This window comes from Phacochoerus africanus, chromosome 1 (assembly GCF_016906955.1).
Source record: "Phacochoerus africanus isolate WHEZ1 chromosome 1, ROS_Pafr_v1, whole genome shotgun sequence".
Classification (NCBI taxonomy): domain Eukaryota; kingdom Metazoa; phylum Chordata; class Mammalia; order Artiodactyla; family Suidae; genus Phacochoerus; species Phacochoerus africanus.
Genome location: NC_062544.1, coordinates 177,458,613 through 177,483,538, shown reverse-complemented (window position 1 = coordinate 177,483,538; position 24,926 = coordinate 177,458,613). Strand labels below are relative to the sequence as shown.

The following is a 24,926-nucleotide window of genomic DNA, read 5'->3' as shown; positions in this document are numbered from 1 at the left end:
TACTTACATCACTTTATGTAAGTAAGTGTAAATGAGCAGTTTACTTAAAGAAATTTCCATTTTCGGATGTGGTATATATACACAATGGAATACTACTCAGCCATAAAAAAGAATGACATAATGCCATTTGCAGCAACATGGATGGAGCTAGAGAATCTCATCCTGAGTGAAATGAGCCAGAAAGACAAAGACAAATACCATATGATATCACTTATAACTGGAATCTAATATCCAGCACAAATGAACATCTCCTTAGAAAAGAAAATCATGGACTTGGAGAAGAGACTTGTGGCTGCCTGATGGAGGGGGAGGGAGTGGGAGGGATCGGGAGCTTGGGCTTATCAGACACAACTTAGAATAGATATACAAGGAGATCCTGCTGAATAGCATTGAGAACTTTGTCTAGATACTCATGTTGCAACAGAAGAAAGGGTGGGGGAAAAATGTAATTGTAATGTATACATGTAAGGATAACCTGACCCCCTTGCTGTACTGTGGGAAAATAAAAAAAAAAAAAGAAATTTCCATTTTCTAGGCAGGAATGAGTGACAGCATCGTATGGGCCATATCAAAGATACTGACCTCTGACATCTTAAGGAAACAGAAGATGTGTATTTATGTTTTCGGTAAATAATTACAGTACTTACTATTGCTAGGCAGTCTCCTTAATGCTGAAGATAGAGCATTGGATAAAAAAATACATAGTAAAAAAAATTCTATTTTAAGATGATAACCAATTTTCATTGTAAATTAATAATTTTTGAAAATGGGCAGAAAATCCATTGATCTCTTTGAGAAATTAAGAGAATGGCCCCTGTGGAGTAATTAGAGATGCTATTAATAATTCCATTCCAGTGCATGTATGCCCAGCCTTTCAGAGAGAGCAGTGTGCTCTGATTATCAGAGGACCAGACACACAGTTGACAAAGCTGATGAGGAGATTGCTAAAGAACTAGAATGTGAGAGAGAAGTCTCTTTTATTGACACACATGTTCTAGTTCTTAAGCATGGAGAAATCCCATGTGCCAGAGAAATGAGTTCTCAAAACTATGCCCATTATGGAAATAAAACAAAAAAATTAAATTTACTGCTGAAATAAAGTGTGCCCCATGTGGCTAACATTTGGAGATTTGTTTTCAGTCCACATTGCTACAAAGACATTTGACAGTTCCCAGGGTAATTGGTTATAGTGTCAAAGCATAAATAAAACTAAAGCTCTAATTCTGGGTGGAACAAAAAGAGACCTTCTAATGCCCCCTAAGACTTAGATTCAGTGTTTTGAATTACTGTGTTAATACAGTGTTTGAATAAATAAATAAGGCTAACTATGACCATGACCACATTTACACCATGCTCTGTGCATTAGGTTTGTGATGCTAGGAGACATTGGGACAGTATTAGCTTAAGCATGAGATGGATTTTTACTGCAATTTATCTAGTGTCAGTGGACCATAGCCACATAATGGTTCATCTGGGATTAACTTGATGAATGTAAGAGGAGAGGCTTGCAGGTGAACAGACTCCTTGAGAACTGACACGTCCTTGGGAACTTTTACAAGCATGACTTTTATTAATGCCTTAGGACCACTGAGTTTGGAAGTCCAGCCAAATTCTAAACTTTGACTCCCTGAATACTTGTCTCTACCTTCATTTGGATTTACTTTTTTTTTTCATAACAGCTACACATTGTAACAATCTACTGAGCCCCTCATTTAAATAGTTCCATGCATACAGCTTAAAACATGTATTAAGTGATTGCACATGATTGTGTTAACACGTTAGACCTTTGACAATTCCACTCACTATTTAAAAACTAGAAAATTATTACATTTGGCTAATTAATACACACTATTAATATCTCCATAACTACCATACACATATAGTGTCCTTGTACTTACGTTTTTTTAAAAATAATTTTAATTGGCATAAGAAATATTTTCTTGGTTTTGTTTAATTCCTGGCAGATCACATGTATTATGTTTCCTTCATGTTTCACAAGCCAGACTGTCCTATAATGAAGCATGTCAATTTTACTACTGTAGTGAACATTCCTTCACAGTCAGCCAGATGTTCTGCATCAGTCAAGGATATTAAAAAAAAAAAAAAACCTCTAGGAAAATAGTTAACAAAATAACTCTATTCCTAGGGGAACAAAGGTATGCAGTCCCTCTGAAATGTCTGCTCTAATCCAATAGCGGTTTAGGTTCTTTTCTTAAACAATCAGTGCCCAAGTAGTCTTTTTCTTTCTCCCTGATGCTCCCATGGCTGTCATGTGAATGCCTGCAAACACTGGGCACTGAGCTGGTAGAATAAACAGCACCTCTTTTCTTTTCTTTTTTTAAATTATTTTATTTTATTTTATTGCTTTTTAGGGCCACACCCATGGCATATGGAAGTTCCCAGGCTAGGGGTCAAATCGGAGCTGCAGCTGACTGCCTGTGCCACAGCCACAGCAACGTGGGATCCAAGCCACGTCTGTGACCTATACCACAGCTCATGGCAATGCTGGATCCTTAACCCACTGAGCAAGGATAGAACCCACATCCTCATGGATGCTGGTAGAATTCATTTCCACTGCGCCACAACAGGAACTCCCAAGTAGCATCTCTCTTCAAGCAAAGTGGAAGTGCGGTAGTTTAAACTCAGAACTTGGGTTTGAATCCGGCTCTACCACTTATTGTTCTTTTATCTGAGTCCTCTGTGCCTCATCTTCTTTACCTACAAAGTGCAGAAAACTCTAGCACACAGTTTGCTGGGATATTATAAGATTTCGAAGATCTAAAAAGCCTTGGAAGAGTGACTGGGACATAGTAAAAGCTCAATAAACAGTAACTAATATTATTTTACTGCATTTCTTCTTCAAGACCCTTCACAACAAAATGAATGACAAAGCTTTAATCTTTTCACTTTAATTTTGATCAGTTTTATTAATATGTTCCTGGGGTGTTCCTCCTTGGGTTTATTTTATATGGTACACATTGTGCTTCCTGGATTTGAGTGAGTGATTCCTTTCCCATGTTATGGAAGTTTTTGGCTATTATCTCTTCAAATTTTTTTTTTTGGCCCTTTCTCTCTCTCTTCTTCTGGCACCCCTATAATACGGATGTTGTTGCATTTAACGTTGTCCCAGAGTTCTTGTAGACTGTCTTCATTTCTTTTCAGTCTTTTTTCTCTTTTCTCTTATGAGCCAGTGGTTTCCACTAGTCTGTCCTCCACCTCATTTACTCAATCTTCTGCCTCCTGTATACTGCTCTTGGTTGCTTCTAATGATTTTTTTTTTAATTTTTGCTGTTGTATTTTGTATCTCTACTTGCTTAATCCTTAAATCTTGTATTTCTTTGCTCAGTGTTTCTTGTAATTTATCAATCTTTGCCTCCAGTTTATTTCCAGTGTCTTGAATCATCTTCATTATCATCAGTCTAAAGTCTTTTTCATGGAGGTTGATAATCTCCAGATCACTTAGCTATTTTTCTGGGTATTTTTCTTGCTCCCTTATCTGTGTCATAATTCTCTGCATTTTCATTTTTATAGATTTTTGGTGTGGTCTCCTTTTTGCAGACAATAGAGTTGTAGCCTCTGTTGCTTCTGATGTCTGCCCCACTTGTGGCTGAAGTTGGTATAGGGGCTTGCTGTAGGCTTCCTGATGGGAGCCACTGGTACCTGCCCACTGGTAGGTGAAGCTGATTCTTATCCCTCTGGTGGGTAGTTCTTTGTATCTGGGTGAGAGCTGAGGTGGCTTTGTGCCTGGGGGGTCTTTGGGAAACCTGTTTGTTGATGGGTGGGGCCATATTTTTCCAAAATGGCCACCCGTAGAGGAACACACACTAATGATTATTCCAGAGACCTTTGCCTCCAATGTCCTTCCCCTACAACAAGCCACAGTCACCCCCTGTTTTCCCAGGAGATCCTCCAAGAATTGCAGTCAGTTCTGATCCAGATTCCTATGGAGTCTCTGCTGTGCCCTGAGACCCAGTGTACATGAAAGCCTTTTAAGAATAGGGTCTCCTTTCCCCCCCACCAGTCCCATGGAGCTCCTGCTCACAAGCCCCACTGGTCTTCAATGCCAAATACTACAGGGACTCCTTCTTCCAATGCCAGATTCCCCAGGCATGGGGAACTGACTCCCATAGGAGAGTCTCTGTGATACAATTACTTTACAGAATCACCAGTGGGTATAGAGTTGCTTTTATCACGTAATTGCCCCTCCTACCCTCTTGATGTGGCTTCCTCTTTGTCTTCTGGAATAGGATATCTTTTTTGATAGTTTGTAGTCCATTTCATTGAAGGTTGTTCAGCAGTTGGTTGTAATTTTGTTGCTTTTATGAGAGAAGGTGAGCTCCAGTCCTTTTACTCTGCTCGCTTTCATCTTTTGAGAATGAACTTTGTTTTCACAATAGCCTGAAAAGTATCAAGGCTCAGGTCTATTATAAAAGGAGACTACTCAAACCAAATAATAGTTTCCAAGTTAAAAACTGGCCTTCTCAAAAGCAATGAAACTTTTTCTTATGTGGGTCATGAATACACTCTAAAAACAATTTCAAAAGAGACTTCTAAAAATATTTTGAGCAGAGTCTTTGTCCCTAAATGTGAGTAATCATCCAAATTTAACACATTTCAAGATATAAATTCTGCATTTTTTAATCTAAAAAAAAACCATAGCAACTTAGGTAATGACATATCAACAAGGAGACATATCAATAAAGAGAACAACCGATGGCACTCTTGGCTTTTTTTTTTTTCCTTAAGGACCCTGAAAGTTACACGTAGAATGGCAAATTTTTGGTTCTAAAAACATATTACTCCCTTCCCCTTAGAGATAACAGACTGTGGAGTAATCTTCATGGTTATAAATTTAGTAAAAAAATATTTCCTAAAGTCTATTTATTTTGAATACATTTTACATTTTTATGCTATTTTCAGTATAATTTGGCATCCCTATTGAAGACCAGTCTGAGGGGAAGGAGCCCTTTTTAAATGTCCTCTGCTAAATAGAGTCCAGAGTGTTCATTGGATGCCACATTCCAGGGTCTGTTAATTCCTTGCATAGTCCCCCTTGTAGCCAATCCCACTACTCAAACTTTCTTCATGATCTTTCCCCAAAGCTAATGGGGAAGCATTATAACACCCTCACTCCAGTGTTGGTTTCACTGAGTAATTCTCAGATCTTAGCACATCAGGAGTTCCTAGAGATCTTGCCTAATCCTCAGTTCCAGGGTACTCAGCAGATCTTGCAAGTGTTACTCACTAGGTGGACCTGGGACTATGCATCTTGGACATACAATCCAGGAGATTCTGAGGTGGGATGCCCCACAGTCTGCCCTTAACAGAAACGCCAAGAGAGGCAAAGGAAACTGAAATCCAGTTGACTTGGCTTGAATCACCGACACACTCTGGGAATCTGCTCAAGTTGGTTAACTTCACTGAAACCTCGTAGGGTTGCTCAAAGGGAAAATGAGGTGATGCATTTAGTTAGTTAAGCACCCAGCAGAGCACTGGCAACAGAGCAAGTGCCCCATAAACACCACCTATAAAACTACTAATTAATTAACTTCCAGGCTGCAGTTAAATCACCTGTTTAGTTTTCTCTTTTTGGATTTGTAACAATTTAGATATATTTACGGCTGTGCTTTGAGTTTTCATTTTCACCTCTTTTGTAAGAACTGAGTGCTGTGGTCTGTGTCTAAGCAGAGCTTTGGTAACCTCACTGTAACCCTGTGTGTGTGTCTAATTATTCCCTAAATGGGCACACCTCACTGAACCCCCGATCTCAGAATCTCATTAGAGTGCTCCATTTGCTACCTTGTTATTTTCCATCTCTTCACCAAGATCCCCTTTTTTTTTTCCTGCTCCCCCTTTCAGGCCTTACATCTTCTTATGCCCATTTCTTTATTTGTAGTAGTAAATCCTTCCTTTCATGCTTATCATTATTCCCTCCTTTCTGCACATCTCATTACATCCCTCCATCTGTGAATCTCATTATGCCATTCCATTTTTATCTCATTATAGCTTCATCATGTACATATTATTAGCCCTTCCATTCATATAGCACTGCATTCTTTCTCTCTGCTTATCACAGCCTGCCCTTCCCACCCTCCCCATTTAATGCTTCCATTTATAAATCACATTATATCCCCCCAAATGCCTTATCATTACACTCCACCATTTATGCATCTCATTACACTGTTGCCCACTGCACATTTCTATGTGCATTTCAATTTGTACATCTTGTTATTGCCCCATCAAACATGTGCATGTCATTACCCCCCTTTCAGATGTCCACATTGAAGTACATCCTATGTTTGCATCTCATTACATCCAACATTCCTGGGTTTGACAACAAACTAACAAAAACAGACGGATAAGTATGTTGCTTGCTTTTAGAAAATGAAATATGTTTCTCAGGCACTAATATTAGTATTTCTTAAACAAGTCATTCATTTCAGAAAGATTTGCATATATTTATCTAGCAAAAAATACTATATTTTATATACACAAAAGGAGCTTCTTATCTTATTTTGTTCATATCATCGTTATCACTGCTTTGTCTTATTTCTCTACAGTTTACAAAGAAGTGTGATTATCCATGAACTGATTTGTGGAAACAGTTCTCTGAAGGAGGCAGCTCAGGGATTATAGTCATTGTACAGATTGAGAGGTCCATTGAAAGCACTGAAAAATTAAGATATTTCCTACAAATTGCTAGTGAATGTCAGTGGCAAGGCTCAAACTAATATCTTCTGGCTCCAAAACCTACATTCTTTATACCATCCTACTGTGCAGAGAAGAATCTTACTTTTCAGTATCACTTGTGTCGTTTAACCCATTCTATAATACTTCTCTACACTAGAACTGGGTGTCATCATGCTTTAAGTTTGGTTTGTTTTCTAAAATAAAACAGTTAAACATATTTCAAACACCTTGTGTTTCATGTTTATCTCTTTGTCTCTGAGTTTGAAAAGCTAGATTAAAAGAAGCTTTCATGTGGCACACTCTAACAAGAATAAATGCAAAAACCAGGAGAAATAGATGGTCCTTAAACAACCTTCATCACCAAGGCCAGCCTCACACACAGGCAAAACAAAGAGATTTCTCTGCAAGAAGTTTGAGTGGTATCAGGAAATCCCCTCACATGCAGAGCCTTTCTTTCTTATAGACTCGAACTCTGCCAGTCTATTTGCTTCACTGAACTGTATTCTCTGTCTCACTTGTATATTTTAAATTATGAAACAGCTCACAAGTTCAGGGAAGTGCAGAAATGTGATATCCATTCCCACTACAAGATAAAAGAGATGTTCTATATTTCCTCCATATTTACTTCAAATATTTCCCTTTATAAAAAGATAGAAACTGTTGCACATACCTTCCTGAGGTCGGTGTGCATTATTTCCATGAATGTTCTGTAACATTGTTTTAAAATTTTACATATGTATTACAGTATTGCAAATACCTTTTACAGTTTGCTTTCTGTACTTCGTGATGTTGTATTTTAAAATATCTGTTCATACATGTATTTTATTTTTTTATTTCCCCAATACATTAGATATAGCTCATTCATTTTAGTATCTGTGGAATTTTCCATTGTGTAAATAGACCAGAATTTGCTTTATCCTTTCTCTACTGAAAGGTAGTTCAACTTATCATGTCTGCCTTAGATCCCTGCTATTTCACCAGTGCTTTGTGCCATGCTGTATCTGTTGAATGACTAAATGGAGAAATTTGAAATTCCCATTTTCGCAGTGCCTTCTCTTGAAGTCCATGATAGAGTCAGTTTTATCTCCTTTGTAACTGCTCCAAGAAGTAAACCTGTCAACAAAATTACCATTCTTGAAATAAACCTAGACCCTGGACAAATGTTGATATACACTAGTATATTGTAATAATTGTACCTAAAAAGGGTAGTCTGATTCCCAGAACCTGGAAGGTTTCTTATGACAGCAAAAGGCAGTAAAGATGGAGAAAGATACCAAGTTTTTTACAAAAGGGTAGTTGATTTGCCCCCATGGTTTAAGAAGTCACAGGAGACTGTTCCAGCCTCTGGTATCATCAAACCACAATGACTCTGACTGCCACTTTTTCAGGCATGACAAAGGATTATTGGATGGCAATTCCTCAAGAAACTTTAGAGTCATAAAAGGCCTTCCATTGTGATGTGAAAAAGAAATTCTCCATGCTGTGCTGGTGGGAATGTAAATTGGACAGCCATTCTGAAAAGCAATTTATCAGAACCTACTGAAGATGAAGATATGTATAACATTAAGTTTTTAATGTCTGATGCAAACAAGGTTTCTGAAGCAGAGTATATTATTATTATTATTTACAGAAAATAATTGGTTCCCCTTTGCCTCGGTTCTTAACCCTTGGGAAACAGCATGAGAACCACATACAGACCCTGGTATGTATTCACCCAATACATACCAGGGTCTAAAGAGATCCTGAAATTGTGAATCTGGATGTTTATGTAGGTGAGGGAAAGTGCCCCCTCTCATCTGAAAGAAGGGGAGAAAAATCTTTGCTCCTTGGGAAGCATTCTGGGTTCTTACTCCTACTATTTGGGTTCTAGATTAATCACTCCAGGAGGAGAATAAGACTAGTGTGTCCAGCTCCACAACCCAGGGATGTCTCCGAATTCTGGGTCTCAGCCCCACCTTGAAATGTGAACACATGCTTATGGGAAGATAAATCTCTCTAGATGGTCTCTCACTTTCTAATTAGTTATGAATTAACTTTTTAAAATTGTTCTTTTAGCCCAGGTCCCAAGTTTCAGTAAAGTTTGCTTAGAAAGCCCAAACAGTGCAGCAACATAAAAATATTTTCTCTCTATTCTTGCACATACCCTATGATGCAACAATTTCACCCCTGAATGATTGCCAGAAAAATTCTTGCTCATGTCCACAAGGGGATCTGTATGAGAATATTCATTGCTGCATGGTCTGCCTAGGTGCAAAAGTAGAGGCACCTTTGGTGTCCATCACTAGGAGAAGGGTTAGATAAAATTTGGTGTGTGGTGGAAATGTCCTATTAAATCACATTGCAGCAGTGGAGGCAACAAATTAAATACGCAGACAACACCATTTTTGAGATCGTAAATGAAACAAGCAAGAAATAGAATGTGGTCTGTAGTATAACATATTTATGAAAGTGACAAATGCCCTAAATATTGCTTCATATCTTTCAGGAATACATATCTGTTCAAAGAGTATATCAAACCCAAAAGAGTGAGAACTTAGGTAAAGGGGAGATGGGGGGAATGTTCTGGGAATTAGAGTAGAGTCAGGGATAAAGGAGGAGCAATAATATGAGACAAAGGCCTCACCCCCAACAAAATAACCTACATGGCTGATGAGTATGGTTATCTCACTAACAGATCCCAAAGGAAGAAAAAGCCCTTCTGATGAGCTTTTTCCAATCAGCACCAGATAGAACCATAATAGTACTATACAGAGTAGTATAATACTTAGTAGTACTATATGCCCAATATATAGTTGTTAAGTGCAAGTGGAAACCATTGATTACAAAAAAAAATCACTGTACTTCTTTGTTTTCCAATATGAAAAGAGATCCCATGGGAATGTGGGCTTTCATTGCAGTAGTTCTGCTGATTACATTTACTGCAGACACCCTGTAGGAATGTCACAGTTTTCTTGACATTCGAACATTAGTGGTCTTTTGCCCTTGCTTCCTCTCTGATAAAAAACATTTTGCTGCCTTTAATGGACTAAAATTTAAAAGAAATTGGTTTCATAAAGAAATTAAGGATTTATCAATCATTTGGGAAGCTTTACCCAACTTGCCACCTTTATTTTCTACTCAATCCACATGCTTATATTGGCTTTTCCATAAGCGTCTTTATTCTTGTCATGCCAACATTCTGTAATCAAAAAGGTCTCTATTTTTTTCATAATCCTTAGGTGAGTGTGAAAATTTGACTTTTTGAATCAAATCAAATATTCTATCAAATTTGTTGGTTTTTTAATGAAAGAGTTCTTAAGAACATCTCTCTGAAATAAATCAAACGTGGGTGCTTTCTTTCAGCCACATGGAGCCAGACCCATAGTCAGAATTGCCACAACTTGCTGGGAAGCAATTCAGGTCTTCCCAACACACTGAGGCTCAAAAGACAGGAAGAAAGTCAAGTCTACTTCATGATCTGTTGTGATAGTTAAGAGAGTTTCTATCGTGGTGCAGCAGAAATGAATCCAGCTAGCATTTCCGTGAGCTGTGGTGTAGGTTGCAGACGTGGCTCGGATCCAGAGTTGCTGTGGCTGTGGTGTAAGCCTGCAGCTGTAGCTCTGATTTGACCCCTAGCCCGGGGACCTCCATATGCTGCAGTGCGGCCCTAAAAAGCAAAAAACAAACAAACAAACAAACAAACAAACAAAAAGGTATGGTGATAGTAAGGAGCTTGCCACTTTGACCTCAAATTCTTATGTGTACCTAGAGTTCTTTTCCTAATCTTGGATAGAAAAAGGAGATACAGTGGAACATTGCATGTGTATAGTATCCTTACTGAATATTGAAATATATATGAGTTCTTCCAGGTCAACAGTCACTATCTCTGCTTAGAGTCTGCCTCCCACTTGTTGCTCATGTCCCTCCTCACATATCCTAGCCTCCTGCCAAGTTTCAAATCAGTCCCAACAAGTTCTGTATTCACACCTCAACTCTTCTTTCCATATTGCGAAATTTGGAATAAAAACATCTCAGATTTTCAAGAATGGAATTTTTATTCTTGCAACCAGATTTTGTATCTTGTCACATGAAACCATTGATGAACTACTGAGGAAAAGTATGAACATACGTACATGAGGATTGACAAATTCCTCAAATACCAATTAATAGAGACAGATCAGCTATTCCCACATCTGTTCCCAAGTGTGTAGGATTAACTTCCCAGTCAGTGCACATCAGAATAACTTGGGGAGCTTGTTTAGAAATGCATATTCCGGAGTTCTCGCCGTGGCGCAGTGGTTAACGAATCCAACTAGGAACCATGAGGTTGAGGGTTCGGTCCCTGCCCTTGCTCAGTGGGTTGACGATCCGGCGTTGCTGTGAGCTGTGGTGTAGGTTGCAGACGCAGCTCGGATCCCACGTTGCTGTGGCTCTGGGGTAGGCCGGTGGCTACAGCTCCGATTCGACCCCTAGCCTGGGAACCTCCATATGCCGTGGGAGTGGCCCAAAGAAATAGCAAAAAAGACAAAAAAAAAAGCATATTCCCAGGCCCAAATACAGATTTATTGGGTTAGGCTTCGAGAGGCAGACGCTATCTGATATTTATAACAAGTTTTCCCAGGATTCCTGATGCCAATACCTCCTGAGAATTGGTGACCTGGAAAAGCTACAAGTCTTAAAAATAAGCAATCAACATGCTATATTGATGGATTCAAGCAAACATTCTTCAATTGCTGCATGTTATTCTAAAACCTTGTTTTATAATATTAAATAAAATAAATTCCTGTAATATGCATAGAGAGACAGCTATTTTTAAATAAACAAGTTCTCAAGGGCTTAATGGTCAGAATTGAATAGACATGAAAATTGAAAACCTAAATACTACTGTTGATGTAATTGTGTCTTAATTGGCAAAAGTTTATCCAAGTTCATTGAACAACTCCTATGCGCAGAGTGCTATATTAAGTATTTTCAGAAGCTACAAAATAATATAGAAGTCAGTCTTCTTATTAAGCTTTAATCCAATTGATAGCCAGAAAAGTCATATCCAAAGAAGATTAATAATAATCACAACCAAACACAAATAAAGGTGTGTTCCATTTTTCCCCTGTGAAAAAATACTGTGGACACAATGTGTTACCTTCTTATGTCCTTGGAATACAGAGCTGTGTCTCCCTCATCTATTTATTCTTGGTTCCTTACACCAGGTATTCTTAATACTAAGTGATGTGAATTGAATTGAACAGCAATATTTTTCAGAAATTGAAATAAATTAAAAATTAAATTATAGCATAAATTTTGCTAGTTTATTCATTTAACATACAGTGTTTCTTATAAGACAGTATGCCTACGTAATGTAGGACAATATAAATAACACAAAGATGAACAATGAAATGATGAATCATTCCTTTTCTTCCCTCGATAAGTCTATCTCACACTCTGGTCTCCATATAGTTAGAATACATGTACTAGAAATAACCATAAAGACATAAAGACTTACTATAATGTGAAAATATCAGGGATTTTTTTTAAATAGATCTTTTATTATATTTCTTAAAATATGCTCGAATTATGTTTCTAGAGTCAATCATACTAACCAGAGGCACACAGAGGGAATGATGCAATCCTGTGTTTTGTATCTGTGCAAAAATAGCATTAGAACAGAATTTAAATGCGCCAGAACCCAAAGTTCTTCCAGATGTATGCTTTCACTGATTTCTGGAAAACTGTTTCCCAATATCTTCTTATAGTGTGGAGACTACATTATAAGATCTAGAGGCCACTTTGCACTTTTACACAATCCATAGCATTGACTCATGCTGTTATTGTCATCAAAATAATGTTGTAAATAGCCTCTTATCTTTCCAGGCTCCCTGGCATATTTTTCCTCTAGGAGGCTTTGCAAGACTTTTTATATAGTTTCCTAAACTCCTACTCTCATCAATGACCTTTTCTTTCTAAAAGAAATGTTCATTTAATCAGCTGTTTAAGGAGTTCCCATCGTGGTGCAGCGGAAATGAATCTGATTAGGAACCATGAGGTTGTGGGTTCGATCCCTGGCCTCGTTCAGTGGGTTAAGGATCCTGCGTTGCCATAAGCTGTGGTATAGGTCTCAGATGCGGTTCAGATCTGGTGTTGCTGTGCCTGTGGCGTGAGACAGCTACAGCTCTGATTAGACCCCTAGTCTGGGAACCTCTATATACCACGGGTGTGGCCCCCAAAAAGACGAAAAACCAAAAAAAAAAAATCAGCTGTTTAAAATCATTTTTCCCTCCAAGGACATTTATCCCTTTTGAATTAGATGGTATTTATCAGGAAAATTCTTCTTAGTACATGCTTACTGTAATCATGTATCATTTTCTTTAGGTCAACAGGAATAATATGTACTTCAATATTCTTTGAGTTTTATTGAAGCTTGATTTGATGTGTACTTCAAAGAATGTGACCCCTCTAAGTAGAACCAGTGTTTTCATTGAAAATTGGCTAATAGTTTGTCACCTTCCCTTCTTCTTTATAGGGCAATCTCAAAATTGATACTATTTTATTTATTTTTTGTCTTTTGTCTTTTTAGGGCCACACCCATGGCATAATGGAGGTTCCCAGGCGAGGGGTCGAATTGAACCTACAGCTGCTGGCCTACACCACAGCCACAGCAACGCAGGATCTGAGCCATGTCCATGACCTACATCACAGCTTACAGCAACACCAGATCCTTAGCCCACTGAATGAGGCCAGGGATCAAACCTGCAACTTCATGGTTACTAGTCGGGTTCGTTAACCACTGAGCCATGATGTGAACTCCTTGGTATTGATGCTAAATGCTGCATGACAAATCATCACAAACATAGCTTAAACAACACGTATTTGTTATCTCACAGTTTCCTTGAGTCAGGTGTCAGTGGCATAGCTGAGCCCTCTGCTTGAAGTCTCACAAGGCTACAGTCAAGATATTGGCTGAGCTGGGTTTTCATTTGAAGATTTGAATGGAAAGGGCGTGCTTTCATAGCTCTCAGGTTGTTGGCAGAAATCATTTATTTGGTGTTATAGGACTGAAGGGCTGGATCTCTTACTGGCTGGTGGCTGAAGACTGCCTTTAGGTCCTAGAGGCCACCCACAGTTCCCAGCCATATGGCCCTCTCCATAAGCAGTTCACAGCATGGCAACTTGCTTCTTCAAGGCCAGTAGGAGAGTTTTCCTATGCATCTGCTGGCAAAATGGGGTGTGTGTGTGTGTGTGTGTGTGTGTGTGTGTGTGTGTGTACACATAATAACATAATCACAAGATTACTATCTCATCACCTTTGTCATATTCTTGGTTAGAAGCAAGTCACAGGTCCCTCCTATACTTAAGAGGAGGGGATTATATAAAGGGATGAACACCAGGAGTTGGGGATTATTGAAGTGTTACCCTAGAGTCTGTCCATTCAACTGAAATACTCAGAGAGTTATTCTGTTTAGATATAGATGATTTTTACTAATCTCCTGGAGTCTTGTTGTCTTAGAGGAAGTTTGCAGTTCTCTAAACAAATCAGTTATATTTCTATGTCTTAAAAAACAAAATAGAAGCCATATAGCAATTCTTAGACAGGGCCTGGGGAAACTGAAGGATCCAGGAATATAAAGAAACACATATAAGAAGTCAAGATTGAAAAAATTTAGGTATCATGAGTTGATGGTTTGTGTTTGCTTGTTTTGTGATTTATTTTGCTTTGATTTTCCACCAATATTTGAGCTACTTGTGTTCCATGTATCTCTCTATTCAGTGTTGACTGTTATTGCCAATTTCAGCAGTTCATGGAATTACTGTTTACCCTCCTCACTCAGTTCCCTTTGCACAACACCTAAATCCTCTGAAGAAGTAAGTCTTCTTTTGACTTGAGAACTTGAACAGTGGGACATCGCTTGCCATCTGTCTTAAACTTTTAAAGTAGTTTTTTGTCAAGACAAATGCGGATTATAAGCAATGATCTGGGGCATTTCTGGTCTCAGAACAAAAAATATAAAGGAACCCTTAAGTATTATTTTAAGTAGTTTGTTTGCCAGCAGTGTTTGTGGCAAATGGAAAATTGATCCTTAATTGTGTGGGAAATAGAGAAGTGATCTGCAGGCCAATGTTCAAATATAGACTTCAGAGACTTAGCTGTTTTGAAACTGATATTTATGAACATCTGCTTTTTCCCCATAAATTTTAATATGGATTTCATGCTTTGAAACCTACAAAATTCCAGGTGCTTCTTCAGTCTTTATCTTGGAAGCATGCTTTTAAAAAAATAAAAAATAAGCCTCCCTTTTTTTCTGTTGAACACATTCAGAAGCACTTCTGCTAAAATAACATTCATATATAAATAGTGACTATTCAGATGCTTTAAGTATGATATTAAATGTTAGCAATGTTTAGTATATTCAGGCTCCAAAATGTCCAATCCAGAACACAAGCCATAATAGTCTTAATAAAGGATGCTGTAAAGTATTCATTTCTAGTCCGAGTTTATGCTTTGCATTATTTCACAAATATTTATTTAAAGCTTGCTTATTTTAAGTGCTGAGGTTGTAGCAGCCAATACAAGACAAAATCTCTGCCTTCATTGGGTTTTTGTTGCAGTGAGTCTCAATGTTCTCTAAAAAGAATTTTCTTTAAAATTTTGTAATGCTGTTCATGTGGTTCATTGGAAAACTTTGCACTGGGCCTGCAAATGTTCATCCATTCCTGATGTTGGATTAGTTTCTGGGGATACAACTTGTGAACAAAGCAGATATGTTTATGCTCTCAAGGAGCTTAGAGTTTAGCATACTTCTCAGCTCTGTCAAGAAAGGCAGACCTGGGAAATAAAAACTTTGGGGTAGGATCTAGATAGCCATTGATTACTCTCTATTTTAGATTTCACTGTAAGCAGTGCAAACAGTGCCTCCATCCCTTGGATCCTGGGCATATTAAGAGCTGTTACTGTGGTTGGAGGATAAGCATGTGGACCAGAGGAAAGGAAATAAAATCGCAGCTCAATAGAGAACAAACATAAATCAGCTGGACACGTGCAAAGCTAGTAAAGGACATTAAATCCCTCTTAGGAAAGCAACTTTTTAAGAGTGCAGTTCTGGCCACCCTGTAGCAGAGGCTACAAGTCATTTACATAATAGGAAAGCCTCAGGAGGACAGTAGAGCTATTTAATTTGGTTAGGCTAATAGTTTTCCAACCATTTACAGTCTAATGGACCCTCTCTCCTCTGCCTCTTAAATAGGAACACATTGGCAGGATGCCACAGGGCACATAAAACAGGGCAGTATGTCAATTCCCCTCAACCATTTAGAGGGGAAAAGTTAATTAATTTACTGATAAGTAATTTAAGACATTATTTTCCATTAATACCAGTACAGCCATATTATGGAATAGAATGCAAAATTTGCATCTACTTCTAAGATAAAGCATGAAACTAAAACATTGCTGGAGCCAAGGGCTGTGGGATTAAACCCTCCCACACATTTTCCATCAGCCCCCTGCAAAGCCAACCTAATAAAATAATTTTTGTACAACTATAAGTGTAATAAAATCATTGTATAATTAAAATAATAATTTTTATATGGATGATTCTCACTTTTATGTAGAATATAAATAAAAGACAGACTCCCCAGAAGCATTCCTTTCAACCACATTGCCACTGGGGTCCCCCAGTCCTTTAAAGATTCTAGAGCTGCCATTAGGTGCAAAAAAATCTGGGCCACTTCAGGGACTGACACCTCACTCCCCACCATCTACTGCCCAGCCTGGGGCCCATACTTGAAAGAATGCTTGTTTTTCTCTAAGCCTTGGGGTCATCTGGGTTGAAATGAATGTTTTCAAGGCAAAATGGCCAGTATCAATTTCTTGATAGCCATGTAGATGTTAAGGCATTGTTTCTCTTGTTCATGTCAAGAACAAGACATGAACAAGAGAAACAATGCCTTAACATCTACATGGCTATCAAGAAATTGATACTGGCCATTTTTGCCTGGGGCAAAAAAATCTGGGCCACTTCAGGGACTGACACCATCCCCACCATCTACTGCCCACCATCCACTCCCCACCATCTACTGCCCAGCCTGGGGCCCGTACTCACTGCCCTCTTCATTTAAGAGAACTCCTTCGGAAGAGTTTGAGCTGTCTGCTCTTTTCCAGGGTGGGCCAAGAGAAGTTTTCTCAAAGTTCCTTCCTTGTCCTCAGCACTGAGTTTGAGCCCTGGCCATCCTGCTTCCATGTCCCATTTTCTCTATCTCCAAATGCTATGCAGCATGTTCTTTGTGCTTTGTGTTCCTGAAATAGGATCTGGACCAGGTACAGCTCCATCTGGAAGAAGTGAGGTTCTTCGACGTGTTTGGCTTCAGCGAAGCAGCAGGAGCGTGGCAATGCTTCATGTGTAACAACCCTGAAAGAGCAACGGGTGAGAGCCCCCCTCCCCTGGCTGCTAAGACTCACTTATGCCCCTGGGATTTATGGGGATACATGATCCCCACTGTTCATTCTTCTTGCATAAACATCCTAAATTGGAATAATGCACAGAGGTGTGCCTGATTGCCTCTGCTTCATGCTGAGAAAGGTGTCTCAGCAAAGTGGGACTGAGAAAAAGAGAAGGTGTTGAAAGGGAGAGAACATAAACCAGACATGAACAAGAGAAACAATGCCTTAACATCTACATGGCTATCAAGAAATTGATACTGGCCATTTTGCCTTGAAAACATTCATTTCAACCCAGATGACCCCAAGGCTTAGAGAAAAACAAGCATTCTTTCAAGAGCTCCAAAGAAATGAGACTACATTAAATGAGAGAAGGGCTGCACAAACCTTCTCATCTCATAGTCTCTCCTTACATTTTTGCTTGATGATTGAACTGAGTGAAAAGTGGGACATTTAAACAGTAAGGAATTATTTGAGAAATAACTTCATAGGTGGTTATTCACCCTTCTCCTCCCTTACTGCTGCTCAAGGAATTTGGTCTACTGACCTTACCTAAAAACAATTATTGTTAGTGAATATGAGCCAAGCCCTATGCTAAATGTGTCAGATATCTCATTTAATCTTCGCAGTAATCTCGTAAGGCCAATCTTAATATTATCTCCATTCTACTGATGAGGAAACTGAGGCATAGAGCAGTTTGGGAACTGCCTGAGGTCACATAAGTGAATAAGTGAATGGCACTAGAATTTGAACCCAATCTGATTCCACAGACCAGGCTCTTAACCATTTCTCCATTCTGCCTCTTGGCTGTGCCTGCCCCAATCTGACCAGTGAAAATAGGTTGATAATAAGTCTAATCTTCACAAAATTATCTCCCCTTGGGAACAGAATCACTAATGTGCCCTCTGAGAAGGCAGAGTTCTTAACACTAACACAACTCAGGAACTGCAGTTTAGACCAAGAGAATGGTGTTAAAACACTGCTTAACACAAACCACCATCTTTTAGAAAGCTGTTTATTATACCATCTCTACCCATTCCTTGAATTTGAAGGTTTTGTGCATCTTAAATATCACCCATTGTGGCAAGTCTGTCCTCTTGCTCAGCCAGGAAGTTGAGGCTGAATAGAGGGGGAAAACAAGTGTGTTTATTTGGCCAGATGGAAATATGAGGGACTCGTGGAGAGGCACCAGAGGTGGTATGGATGGAAGAAGCTGGCAGTTAAGGACAGCAGCCTTCACGAGGCACACATTGCTGGCTGATTACAGATCAGAATTGTTCTGATGCCAGAGAGAATGCCCCAATTTTGGGGGAGTGGGGGGTAAAGGAGAAAAAGATAGCTTTATTGCTTTGCGAGGCAAAGGGGGCCATGTCAGGCCAATGCCTTAAAGACTGTGCCCCCCTTGGAAGGGGTTAGGAGGTGGTTTTACAATTTGAGGGGTAGAATAAGGATCAGGGCTATAGATGAGGATCAGGGGAGAGGCAAGCTTGCATTGTTTTCAATGCAAGTGGCCCCAAGACTGGTTCTGGTGGTCTTCCTTCTTCCCAGATGAAGAATGCTTCATCCAGTAGTTCTTCCATTTGCTGAGGGTTTTAGTTCTTCTCCTCTTATTGATACCAGAAAGATGTTACCAGAATCCAGCTTATTGTTCACTCAGTTGAAGAATAAATTCCATGAGCACACAGGCAACAGGCAAGCAAAGTCTTTATTAAAGGAAAGCAAATAGCTCCCAGAGCTTCTGGGAGGGGATAGAAGAGCCCCCTGAGAACACCCTGATTTTTAAAAAGCTAATTTGAGCAAAGAAGGAATTGGGGAATTGAATCTCTCCATTATGAAGCTTTCTAATTAGACCTTATTTCACCTGTGGAAAAGAGCATAAAAGAAACCTTATTTGAGATCATGATGAAGTAAAGTCTTATCTGAGATGGCTTGGAGGGGCCCTTAAGAATTTCATTCCAAGTAAGCTGAGTCCTTAGTTCAATAAACATTGAATCATATCTGGCTCAGTAAAGGGGCTGAACATGAAAACCACAGAGTGTTCCTTTAATACATGTTTTCTCAAATTCACTGCCATGCACTTGAAAGGAACATTTTGCACATTCGCTCGTTCTTATTTGTGTTTCTCACAGTTAAATATAGACTGAGAACATATAGCAATAAAAATTCAAACAAGGCCAAATATTTCACAGCAGAACATATTGAATCAAAATGTTTGGCGCTGAAAACTTCAGTGTGCTTAGATTTCTTTGCCCATTTCCTTTTGCTCCATGAAAGGGGATTTGAGTCTGCAAGAAGTCCTATTTAAAATCATTATTTTCACCAAAAACTCTTGACTCTCTAAAAAGTGTATATAGGTTGTTGATCTCATTATCTTATTTTTATATAGCATATAAATTGTGTATTTAAGTGAAAGGTCTAACATAATATTGCTGACACATATTATTCATAAGGATTATATTTGTATTCGTGTTCTGCTTAAATTGTAAGTTTAAAGATGATCAAGACGTAGGAATAAATATTTTTATTTGGTTATGCACAGCTAACATAGTACTTATATCCCATTTTTCATTTATGACATGCATGTTTGTTGTGTTGGTTGAATGTCTTCTACAGGCTGAACCTTGGGATAAAATACGAATAAGGTACAATGTCTCTGCTCTGAAAGGATTCATAATCCAGTTAGGGTCAGAAGGCATATGTGGAAAAATCTAGCACTTCCTTGTATGTTTTTATCATGTAATAAATACTTGTTGAGTGAGTCAATGAATGAATAATAGTTAAAATAGAAAAGTCAAATACACCTTGACTATTAAAATGTTTCAGGATTTGATTATATGTTTGATTATATGTTAATATAATACATTTTAAATGTAATGGTCTGGTAAATAAAGTTTGGTGCTTCTCTTCTCCTTGAGAAAATCACTATATATACATCATAGTCTACCACCTGACATACTGTTCCCAAGTTCTGTTACTGTTCTGGTTTCCTTAGTGACCCTACAGGACCCAGATGTGCTGTCAGCCTCAGGAAGGAGGGGTCTAAAGAGATAGGATTGGAGTATAGAACAAAAGGCTGAAGAAATAGGATTTTTTTAAAGGTGTTGCCAAATGATGCAGTAATTACTGTCAGGTATTCATTGTTCCAATATATTTTTTAAATGCCAATATCTCCATAAATGGGAAATAAAACATGAAGTAATTAGAAAATTTCAGGGAGTTCCATTGTGGTTCAGTGGATTATAAACCTTATTAGTATCCATGAGGATACAGTTTCGATCCCTAGCCTTCTTCAGTGGGTTAAGGATCTGGCATTGCCATGAGCTATGGTGTAGGTCATAGATGTGGCTCAGATCTGGCTTTGCTGTGGCTATGGCATAGTCCAGCAGCTGCAGCTCCAGTTTGACCCTAGCCTGATAACTTCCACATGCTGCAGATGCGGCCCTAAAAAGACAAAAAAAAAAATTTCAGTTAGGAGTTCCCTAGTAGCCTAGCAGTTAAGGATCCGGCATTGTCACTACTGTGGTACAAGTTCAGTCTCTGGCTGGAGAAATTCTGAATGTCATGGGTGTGGCCCAAAAAATCAATTAGGCATCAGGAAAGACATCCTGAAATATAAATCCTTCTTCATAATGTGTATGCTAAAGTATGGGACTCCTTCAGAAATTGATAGCAAGTCACCTGACTTCCATATTCACTTTAATGACATTCCCTTCCTTGGGTAAAAGTTATGTCACCCACCAACTCCTAATCATCTTTCTACCAACTCTACCATTAATACACAGAAATTCACAGAAGTTTACTATCTGGTATTCAACAAAATATATCTTCTATCCAACTGAGTGTGAAGTCAGAGGAAACTAAATGCTAGAATAGTGTAAATGCCCTAAAATTATTGTAATTATTTGCATTTTCATGCTATATGCTAAGTTTTACATGTGTTTTTTTCATTTACATGCATTTTTCTCATTTTCCCATTATCGAGTCTATTTTGCAGATCAAGAAACTGAAACACAGAGAAAGGTTAAGTACTTTTTCCAAGGGCACACAACTACTAAGCAGTAGAGCTCGAATTTTAATCCAGGTTAATTCCTGGATCTGAAATTTAAATCTCTAGGGCAAATCCAAGTTAAGGACATGGAATATTGAAAATTACAGGAGTTCGTGTCGTGGCTCAGTGATTAATAAATCTGACTAGGAACCATGGGGTTGTGGGTTTGATCCCTGGCCTCGATCCATGAGTTAAGGAGGTTAAGGATCCGGTGTTGCCCCATGAGCTGTGGTGTAGGTCGCAGATGCGTCTTGGATCCCGAGTTGCTGTGGCTGTGGCATAGGCCAGTGGCTACAGCTCCAATTAGACCCCTAGCCTGGGAACCTCCATGTGCTGCAGGTGTGGCCCTAAAAAGACAAAAAGACCAAAAAAAAAGAGAGAAGAAAATTACAAAAACAGATTTTTTCCATAATGTTCTAATATTCTGGAAAGATTGAGGAATGATCTCTCTCTCTCTCTGATGGCTTAATCTACTCAAAGATGAGCAGGGTTTTGGTACAGAAATGTATGGGAAATGATTACATGTGGGAAATGGTTAATGGAAGAGTATTTCCAATCCCTCCAATTGCTGATTCAGTTTCTAATAATTATTTTATAAAAGTACAGAGTAGAAGATTAGAAAATAACTGAAATAACTCAGGAATCCTCAGAGACTTGCCTGCTGGTGTTTATTGCCAACACCATTACTCCACATGAGTGAGAAAATAGAGTTTGAGCAAGTAGATCAAACAGAACAGAATCCAGTTCTGGAAAAGCAAAAAAATCCCTTTTATCAGTGGTCCTTGTGTCCTGGAACTGCTAGTGCGTGCTAACAGTAAGAGTTAGTCAGCCAGACCATCCTAGAACACATTTGGCTATCTATTCAGTCACATTTTTTATAGGGACTAGGAGGAACTAAAACATGACTTTCACTCTTTGTTTCTTGAGACACATGGGATGCATTTGTTCTTACATCCTCTAGAAAACAGCTCAGAGACAGCTAGGTTTTGGCACTTGCATCTCCTTCTGTGTGTGATCACTCTCTTAGTCACTAGATATTTAGATATTGAATGTGACTGTCCATAGGAGGTCTCCTTAAGTTATAAAAGAGAATGAAAGGATTTTTTAAAGACAGGCTTCAACCATCTCTCATTATTCCTCTTTAGAGGATTTCAAATATTTGTGCTATAAAAGGATACTATATATTATATCACATGGGATCAGAATGCTGGGTACCATAGAGATGGTTTCAGAATGCTCTCAGGATAAGAAAGGCTTCTGTCAGGAGATTTTCTTCAGACACTGGAAACTAATAACAGCAGTGTGACTTTCCTTTGCTGGACACCTTCAGTGTGGGCTAGATGGCTTTCCACTCCAGACGCCAACATGAAAATGGGCTAAATGACTTCTAAGTACCAAAGTCGTAGGACATAAATAGCCTTGTGAGTCCATTAATATGAAACCTTTCCATTTAATTTTAGTGCCAACCTTCACAGAACTTTAAGAGTGACAAAAGAAAACCCACTTTGGATTTATGCAGTAGCTAGATGTGTCTTATGATGCCTTCCCTCCTACCACAATGTGTGAGAATGTTGTCTTCCATGTTAAATGTGGTTGGAGTGCCCAGAACAGTGCAGAGCTTGGGTGGGATAACTTCACAGCTTCACAGGTATATACTGCTAATGACTGCTGAATATGGATTGAGTATGAAAACTGATCCCCAGCCACCTGTTCAAAGATACTTTGAATTAGTTAATGACAAAACAAATATACACTCATCAACTCAGAAACATTATTCTCCTGAAATCTTTTTCCTTTTCCCCTCTTCCCATCTCTTTGATCTGTGCCTCTCTGTTAAGTCTTCTCACACACTCATTCCCTCTCTGTCTCTCCCTTTTCCTCACACACATACACACACACATGTGCATGCACACTGGCATACACAGACACACCACCACAACAGAGTAAACTCTCTTCTCTGTCCTTCCCATTCTCTGACCATACTTTGGTAGTGTACCCAGCACATTGCCATCCATCTCTCCTACTATACAATAAACAAAAGGAGGAAGATCCCCTGCATTATTCTTCTTTATATGCCCACCCATTCCTGGCACATAGTAGCATTTAACAAGTATTTGGCATATAGATGGATGTTGAGTAATTCATGGATCATGTAAAATGATAAGATGATGATGGAAGAATAGGATTTTCTTTGAAATGCAAGGTTAAAATTTAATTCTTGAAGTTTCCATCATGGCGCAGCAGAAATGAATCCAACTAGGAACCATGAGGTTGCGGGTTCAATCCCTGGCCTCTCTCAGTGGGTCAAGGATCCGGCATTGCTGTGAGCTGTGGTATAGGTCATAGATGTGGCTGGGATCTAGCGTTGCTGTGGCTCTGGTGTAGGCCAGCGGCTACAGCTCTGATTAGACCCCTAGCCTGGGAACCTCCATATGCCACGGATGTAGCCCAAAAAAAAGACAAAAAGACAAGAAAATGAAATAATAAAAAATAAAATTTAATTCTTTCTCAAAATTAAAAAAGGAAAACATGCACACTAAACTAAAACCTTGAAATAGCAACTTTTACAAAGTAAACTTTTACAAGAAGAAAATGTTGCCATGTACAAACTTTCAACACCATATGGATGCTCAATTTTAATATTTTACTGATGGAGTTCCCATTGTGGTGCAGCAGAAACGAATCCGACTAGGAACCATGAGGTTGTGGGTTTGATCCCTGGCCTCGCTCAGTGGGTTAAAGATCCGGTGTTGCTGTGAGCTGTGGTGTAGGTCGAAGATGCAGCTTGGATCTGGTATTGCTGTGGCTGTAGCATAGGCCGGCAGCTATAGCTCTGATTAGACCCCTAGCCTAGGAACCTACATATGCTGCGGGTGCGGCCCTAGAAAGACAAAAGACAAAAAATATATATACTTTACTGAAAGTTTTCAATACACATATACCCACAGAAGCTATAGTAAACTGCTAATAACCTGTGTGCCTCTATGAGAAGTAAGCTCAGTGTTTCATTCGTTATGTCACTTGCCTTTTAGCAGCATTCAATTCTACTGGCCAGTTCCTCCTTCCTCAAACATTTCTCCCCTTAACTTCCTTGGGTCTCCCTCCTGCTCTAGACATTGCTTCTCAGCCTCTTTTCTGGGCCCACCTCCCTCTGTTCAGCTTTTTTGTTGTCCAAGCACCTCCCTTCCCCTCACTGTAATTCTCTTCCCAGTCAGCCTCCACTGGTTCAATGGCTTCAGTAACCACTTCCATGAAACATCCCAAATGTGTATCTGTAGCCCAGGCCCCTCCCCTGAACTCTTAATTGACTTCTTCCATCATCGGCTTGGTGCTCCAAAGGCACCTCAAACTCAGTTCATTTAAATTAAAACTCATAAATGTCCCACCCTTGCTCCTTAAAAAATACTTGAGTTTCTTCCAGCATCCCCCATTTCGGTAAATACAACATCACTCATTATAATGCACCAGCCAGAGGCCCTCTGCCCTCTCCCCCACCCCTATCCAGCTGTCACCCAGGATTGTAGTTTTTACCTTCTCAGTTGGTCTCAACTCTGTCCACCTCTCTCCACTGCCCTAGAGCAAGCCATCACTTTGTACCTAAAATAAGGTACAAAGTTAGGCTCCTGACTGAGTTACTGAGACCTTCTGACTTTCCTCCCACACATAGCCAGAATGACCTCTTCAAGACACAAATCTGATGGGACCACCCCCTGCCAAAAAAAAAAAACAAAAAACAAAACCAAACCCGTACAATGGCTTCCCACAGCTCTTAGCTTAAAGACC

At 39.1% G+C, this 24,926-nt stretch overlaps 1 protein-coding gene across 3 annotated transcripts in view; it reads left to right on the top strand.

The window, feature by feature from the left end:
- Positions 1-24,926, top strand: part of VEPH1 (ventricular zone expressed PH domain containing 1) — a 274,843-nt gene that overhangs the window by 234,260 nt on the left and 15,657 nt on the right. For all 3 annotated transcript variants that reach the window (XM_047785422.1, XM_047785415.1, XM_047785430.1), the window contains one exon: positions 16,964-17,081. In XM_047785422.1, the coding sequence (XP_047641378.1) occupies positions 16,964-17,081 (118 nt within the window). The remainder of the gene's footprint in view (positions 1-16,963; positions 17,082-24,926) is intronic.